The 7588-nt window shown below is 39.8% G+C and overlaps 2 protein-coding genes across 2 annotated transcripts; both read right to left on the reverse strand.

Annotated features, from left to right (window-relative positions):
- Positions 1 to 1012: 1012 nt before the first annotated feature.
- Positions 1013 to 2458, reverse strand: LOC145971870 (uncharacterized). Its single transcript, XM_083099941.1, has one exon. The coding sequence runs from the start codon at positions 2456 to 2458 to the stop codon at positions 1013 to 1015; it is 1446 nt and encodes a 481-aa protein (XP_082956067.1).
- A 9-nt stretch (positions 2459 to 2467) lies between these two features.
- On the reverse strand, positions 2468 to 3679 carry LOC145971871 (uncharacterized). The gene has a single exon (XM_083099942.1). The coding sequence runs from the start codon at positions 3677 to 3679 to the stop codon at positions 2468 to 2470; it is 1212 nt and encodes a 403-aa protein (XP_082956068.1).
- Positions 3680 to 7588: the final 3909 nt, after the last annotated feature.

The raw sequence follows: 7588 nt of genomic DNA on the forward strand, positions 1-7588 counted from the left end.
GTGTTTTAATGTTATAAAAAAATATGATATTATTTGCTTTAGAATGTTTGTATTTAGAGACGAAAGAAATTCGTCAGTAGAAGGTTCTTTAGTAGATCCTCCAACAGTAACAGATATAGAAGAATGCACAATCTCTTCTTCGGAGAGATCATTAAGAAATACTTTTTCTAATCAAAATAATGAAAATATATCTAGTACATCCGTAAGAAGGAAGAAAAAGAAAGAATTAACTGCATATGAAGAGATTTTACTGGAACTTCAGAAGGAAAAACACAAAATGACTATAGAATTCATGCAAATTGAACATGAAGCAAAGCTAAAATCTATTTCGACAGAACATACACACAGAAACCAACTACACGAGTTACAAATGAAAGAACTCCTATTAAGAATAGAAAAATATCAAAATGATGACATGGCTTAAGCATTTACTAATGATTATTTTAAGATCCAATACTTTAAGTTTGATGTTATGCTAGCAAATTTCTTGATTCTTATATTATTTTGTTGCCAAGTTTTATTTCTAGTTTTTTAAATTACTCTTAAAGTAATCCTATATAATGATGTTACTGTATTTACATGATATTAGGTTTTTTTATGTTATTTATCAGTATTTTATTTATCTGTGATATGTACTGTGACCGTTTATTTTTTTGATACTGGGCTGATAATTGTGGCCGGTGATTTTGGCCCACGGCACACCTTCGGCGCGATTTCTCTTCAAAACTTCAACTCTAAATCTGCATGGGCGCCAGGTGCGGGGATACGCACCGCTCTAATAAAGTCTTTGGACGATATACGATACTTAAAAGAAAGCGAAAGAATTTCAAAGCTATCGCGACGGACACTCGGCTAGCCCCGTATCGAGAATGGTAGAGGGGCGGTCCGTTTAATTTCCAATTTAATTAGGAAGGATCGAGAATACAAGGTCGCTGAAAATAACACAAGCTATTAAGATAATAAAAGTTAAAATATATTTGGCGTAGATAATTATGAACATTAATATTGGATATCAAATCGACGCGGGCGGTTGGAGAAGAAAAATTATACAATCGATTTTAGTTATTTTATCATCGGCAGCAACAGGCCGGTGTACGGGTACAAGCACCGCGGTATCACATGTCCAGCATTGACAAAAAGCGTTGAGAAAGTTTTTGGAATTCCGCGCTATGCGAGGCTTGTCGGAGCCTCGACATCCCGCCATGCAGAGCTGGTTTATCTGGTTCACCAGTTCTTGAGCTTGAGGAATGGAATCTGCGCCTCCAAACAGATCGTCCACGTACCGACCTCTTTCCATAGTGGTAACGGCCTTGGGGTATTTAGATCCTTCGTCATGTGTAAGTTGTTGCAACATACGCAAAGCCAGAAATGGTGCACATACCAAGCCATATGTGACTGTTGTCAACTCGTAGATGACTGGTTCGAATTGTTGATCGTGCCATATTATGCGTTGATACTTCCAGTCTTCCTCATGCTGGTTTATTTGCCTAAACATTTTCTCAATGTCGGCTGAGAATACAAAGCAGAATTGCCTGAACCATAACAGGACTTCAAAGATGTCAGTTTGTAATTTGACTCCTGTATGAAGGATGTCATTTAATGAATACCCCGAAGAAGTAGGGCTTGACCTGTTGTAAACTACTCTCAACCTAGTAGAAAGGCTGTTTTCTTTCCAGACACCGTGGTGGGGAAGATAGTAGCAACAAGATGGTTCCGTTGCAATGTTTTGGACTTGCCTCATATGATTCAACTGTTCATATTCTTTCATGAATTCGAAATACGCTTGAGTGTACTTGTTATGCGTTGAAAGACGTTTGATTAGCTTGTTGTGTAATAGAATCGCACGTCCCTTCGAGACACCTAATTTCTCAGTGGAGTCCTTGAAGGGCAACCTAACAATATATCTACCTGAAGGATCTCTTGAGTGGGTCCTTTTAAAATGCTCTTCACATTCAGCCTCCTCAGCTGTCATAGTTGTTTGAGGGATTGTCGGGACAGATTCCAACTCCCAGAATCTCTGCATTAATTTACAAAGTTTTCCATCATATGAGACATGATAGCTTCGAAATTGCCGTTGTGAAGTGTCGGTTTTAGTGGGCCCTGAGATGATCCATCCTAAATTGGTATATTGAGCTATAGGTGTGCCGTCTTGACCTTTAATAAGTCCCTCCTTTATAATTTGTCCATATAAGTCAGCTCCTATTATAATATCAATGTTTCCTGGAACGGAAAATTGAGGATCCGCTAACTGTAGGCCTTCCAAATGCGACCAGGATTTAGCAGAAATATCCGAAGAAGGTATTGATGTGGTAAGAAAGGGGAGAATATGAGCCGAAATCAAGCTCTCAAACTCTGATGGAAAATAAGATCTAATTTTGAATTGAACAAATCCCTTTGATTTGTTTGAAGATTTTGCTCTCAATCCAACAAAAGTTATTGGAGAATGAAGTCTAGACATTTTAAGTCGTTATGCTAATCTCTCTGTTATAAGAGATATCTCGGAACCTTGGTCCAATAAAGCTCTAACGCGTGTACTATTACCATCCGGAGACAAGACCACAACTTGGGCTGTAGCCAACAATATGTGATGTTGAGCTGTTCTGTTAAAGGCTTTCGAATGTAATACTCTAGCTTCGCTTGTAGATGTAACAGTAGTATTATCCTTTGAGTTCTTAGAATTTTCAATATTTGACTTATTAGGATCAGTGTTTATCTTCGCATCTTGAGGTGCATCAAAATGAGTGGAAGTATGATGCCTTTTACCGCATCTTTGGCATCTTCTTGTCGATGTACAATTGGAAACTCGATGAGTTCCCAAGCAGTTAAAACAAAGCCGATGTTTGCTAATAATGGCAAGTTTTTGATTCCGTGTTTTTGTACGATACTGAGGACATGCCGTGATATAATGTTTGTCTGTGCAAATGATGCAGTTTCCTGTTTCATTAGATTTACCATCCTTAGTTTTTCCGTAATAACAGGACTTGGCAGTTTTAGGATTAGCTTGAGTATACAATTTTCCAGCTCTTGTTTTTTCGAATGCTTGCAGGGATCTTAGCCGAGTGAGGAGAAAGTCACTGAATTGTGCCCATGTGGGTGGGTCTCTGGTAGAACCTAACTGCTGTTCCCATGTCTTTACGGAATCAGCATCCAGTCTTTGAGTTGCAATATATACCAGGAAGTCATCCCAATATGCCACTGGTCGTTGCAACGTTTCGAACGATCGGTAAATCTGCATAATATTCGTATACAGTTGTTCCAGTTCCGTAGCCGACTCTTTTGCCATCCTCTTGACGTTTAATAGTGAGTGAAAGGCTGCGTTTACCAATAAACGCTTGTTTTCATAGAAGGATATCAAGGCATCCCAGGCCTTCTGAAAATTGTCCGCAGTTAAAGTTGTATGTTTAAGTAGTTGAGCGGCCGAACCTACTAAACTGGTCTTCAGATACTGAAGTCTTCCGACTTCCGTCAAAGTAGGGTTAGATAAAACCAACGAGTTGAATAGGTCCTTATATGACAGCCATTCCGATGGATTCCCATTGAACCTCGGTAGATCAATACGAGGCAACCTTGCTTGATGAAAACACGTGGTCGCAACGGTCGAAGAGGTATTCGACGATTTCTGAGTCGTCACCTCTTGATTGGTTCCATGTTCTGACCGTGAATCGAGCAATGAACGCATCTTCTCTGTATTAGAGAGATAACTTTCATATGCAGTAGAAAATAAGTTCTCCGTATAATACGAATGTGTCTTTATTCTTCCTGCCTCCGCTTGAGACAATTCCTGTGTCGCTATATTAATAGCATCATGAATCAGAGAGAATTTTTGCCATATTTCGTCAAGAGAATCGACTCTCGTTTTAATCCGTAAAACCGTTAAATTAACTGAGTCGACCGCGATCAAAAGATCGTATGAGGTTGAAATGAGATTAAACAACTCGTATTGTTGCCCAATGCGAGCCTGGATATGTGAGAGTCTCATGTTTGGCTGATTCATTAAACATACGTATCCGGCTCGAAGGACCTCTATGTTTAAAATACTATATTCTTGAGGTAACGCAAATCCGATACTAAACTACAATAAAACTAATGGACTGTATATACTAATAAAATGAAAGAAAATCCCTTTGATTATCTATGAACATTAATGAAAAAATTTGAAATTTCAAATAGGAAATCTATTAAGAATGTTTGAAGTAACAAATTCGGATAAAATTATAACATAAGAAACATTAGCAAATTATAACATAAGAAACAATTCAAATATATGACATTGCATATCTAAGCATAATGAGAGGTTGACATGTATCTAATCACTATGATCAGCGAGCAACAGATGAAAGAGAAAGTAAACAAAAAAAATAAGTATAAAGAAATTCAAAAGTGCGAAGATAAAAATGAGCTTAATATCAGAGCTTTATTATCTATTAATGAATTAACAAGTATTATTGTTTTGTTGAACTCTAATTATGCTTAGTTTGGCTACATAAGAAAATAGGACATATATATGTATGTATATAAATAACCATAAATATTTGTGCTTGACGACGAAATTATACCTTAGTTGAATACAATATGTGTTACTTAACTGAGACATATAAAGTTTAATATGTTTGTGTGTATCAACTTAAGACTAAAATGATATATATACACGTAACTAGAAATTAATTCTCTGACTTTGATTTACTGTACAAAAATTAGGTGAATGTGAAAGACAAATGGATCTCTTATGGATCTTATCGAATAAATCACATAAAATAAACCGAAATAATTATGATTACTTTTATAAAGGATAATTTCTCAGGCACACAACGCTGATACTTCGACAATAAAAAAAAGGATGATTAAAGATCACGCAATATGATATTGATCTCACGCTTCGTGAAGAAATTATTATCTCTGTCGATGAGATATTCCAATAATATCTGTCGTTACCTTTAAAGGCGCTCAATATCGTATAGAGAATGCTTATGGCAATTAAAACCTTCCAATAGGTCTTCCGCATTATTCCTGTCCGGGTCACAACGAGAATTAATGCGCACGTAAGTCGTAATGGCGGCTTCCGATGCTCGCCCCTTTAGCGGCCGGTTTACACCTTCGATCTTTGATGTCAGGAATACTCTCACTAAGATTGATCCGAAATCCTTTCCAGATATAATTAATATTCACAAGACTATAATCTATCGACACTTCGCTGAGAGTTCTTCTACAGAAACTAGAGCGGACTTTTTCGCTTCTCTCGTTCGTCTTGTCTTCTTGTCTCTTCTTTTTTCTTGCCGATAGGAGCGCCGCGATTTCGGTCGATAACGTGGTCGATAACGCGGTCGATAACGCGGAATGACCTTTATCCACCATTATCAACATTTCTATTTTTAACATGTACATATGTATAAAAAAGCTGAAACAATATATACCATACATATGTATGAGCGGATCGCTGTGCGATCCGCTCGAATAATGAATTCAGCGAATCATCAGCGTATCAAAAACGGCGGATAGTCTGTCATTGGTCGGAGCTCGATACGCCCGATACGCGCGTATCGCAATACGTGCCATAGGACGTCATCCTGAAGGCGAACAGCAGAGCACAATCCGAAGCATCCTAAAAGCGTTAAAAGGCCAGCAGGTAGTGAGAACGCCGCTATACCTCCCACATACATCCCTATCTTTCTCTGGAGGCCTGCCCCGGCCCTATCTTAGGGTCCATCCGCCACTGCTATTTGGTACAGTGGGGATTTTAGTATATACTAGAGGGATCTTGGGGGATGTGGTCACTCTACGGCGTTGTGCTCGTCGGTGCCGTTTCGTACGGAAGACCAGTCGGAAGCCAGCATGCACGCGAATACCTCCACCGGCACTTATTTGGTCAGCGAGCGACCTTTCAGGGATTCTCCGTGGCAATCGGCATTGCATCCATCGAGTGAGATACCAACATCGCTCTGGAGTCGCATATCACTGTGTTAAAAAGCAGCATTAGGTGTGAGGTCTGGATAGCTCAGTGGTCTAGAGCAGTTGCCCGGAAAGCGAAAGACTCGGGTTCGATTCCCGATCCAGCCACTTGCGCCTCACATATTTTTCTAGTCTGCGAATATTGTTTTCTAGCAATTATTCGTTAGGCTGAAAAATGTGTGAATGCTCTCTCCACAGGATATGCGTCAATGCCGTTGCCACGGATGGATTCTGTCGCTCGTTGATCAAATGGGCGTAAAGACACGTCCGACCTCCTCCCACATACATCCCTATCTTTCTCGTGAGAAATGGCAGAAGCTCATTTTGATAAGAGAGTGAGTCGGTTCAGATGTGATAACGATCGAGAATATATCTCAAATGAAACTAGAGATTATTTCGAAAGTAATGGTATACAGTATGAATTTACTATAAGGTATATTCCGCAGCAGAACGGTGTCGCAGAACGAATGAACAGGACGATCATAGAAAAAGCTCGCTGTATGATACTCGACTCAAACACTAATAAAAGTTTTTAGTCTGAAGCAGTACTAGCAGCAGTGTACCTGATAAATCGCAGTCCAACGAATGCCCTGCAAGACAAAGTACCGGCAGAACTGTGGTACGGTGAGCGGCCAAATCTTCGGAAATTGCGAGTATTCGGAAGCGTAGCCTATCTACATACTCCTAAGGAAATTGTAGGAGAATTCGAATCTCGCTCGAAAAAGTGTCACATGATGGGATACTGTAGAGGCGTGCAAATCTGCTCTCACTCCCTCTCGTTCCCGACAGCGAGACTGGATTCTCGAGACTCAGATTATCGGGAGCGCTGTTATCAAGAATAGAGGCTCGAGAACGAGCGAGTCCCGAGTCTCGATGCTCTATTAGACGGAGTGGGGGTAGATTTCTATCCCTACTCCGTCTAATAGAGCATCGAGACTTGGGACTCGCTCGTTCTCGAGCCTCTATTCTCGATAACAGCGCTCCCGATAATCTGAGTCTCGAGAATCCAGTCTCGCTGTCGAGAACGAGCGGGAGTGAGAGCAGATTTGCACGCCTCTAGGATACTGTCCGAATGATTATCGATTATGGTGTCCGGAGGACAGGAAGTTACTTTTCGGTAGAGATGTTATATTCGATGAGACTAAATTCAGTTTTGAAGCTGAAAACTTCTATGATAAAAGTTTGCCAAATCAAATGGAGAAGCAAAATCAAGGAGAAGCGGGAATTTCAAAGAACGGCGATGATATCGGAAATCGAAGTGACGTACTGGCAGGGGATCAGTCAGAAGATACATCGAATGTAGAATCTGAAGAAGAAATACGAGAAAAAAAGGAGCGACAACGTAGAGCCTCGACGAAGTACTAGAACGCGAAACAGGCCAAAGCATCTAGATGATTACTGTGCAATAGCACTCAGCGCGGAAAACTTTCTCGATGAAATTCCCACAAGTCTTAAAGATATAGAAAATAGAGAAGATAAGGATCACTGGAGGAAGGCAGTACAAAATGAGATAGATTCCTTATTGGAAAACGAGACATGGGATTTGGTGAAATTGCCACCAGGAAAGAAAACGATTGACAATCGATGGATTTTTAAATTAAAAAGAGATGAAAATGGAGATATTGAGCGCTATAAAGCGCGT

The sequence above is a fragment of the Camponotus vicinus genome, unplaced genomic scaffold (assembly GCF_025532165.1).
Source record: "Camponotus vicinus isolate PSW18456_S1 unplaced genomic scaffold, iyCamVici1.0 SCAF_5, whole genome shotgun sequence".
In the NCBI taxonomy this organism is placed as follows: Eukaryota; Metazoa; Arthropoda; class Insecta; order Hymenoptera; family Formicidae; genus Camponotus; species Camponotus vicinus.

Bases quoted from the DNA above. Each gene is read 5' to 3' on its own strand.
- LOC145971871 (XM_083099942.1), bottom strand. From the start codon at position 3,679: ATGCGTTCATTGCTCGATTCACGGTCAGAACATGGAACCAATCAAGAG.
- LOC145971870 (XM_083099941.1), bottom strand. From the start codon at position 2,458: ATGTCTAGACTTCATTCTCCAATAACTTTTGTTGGATTGAGAGCAAAA.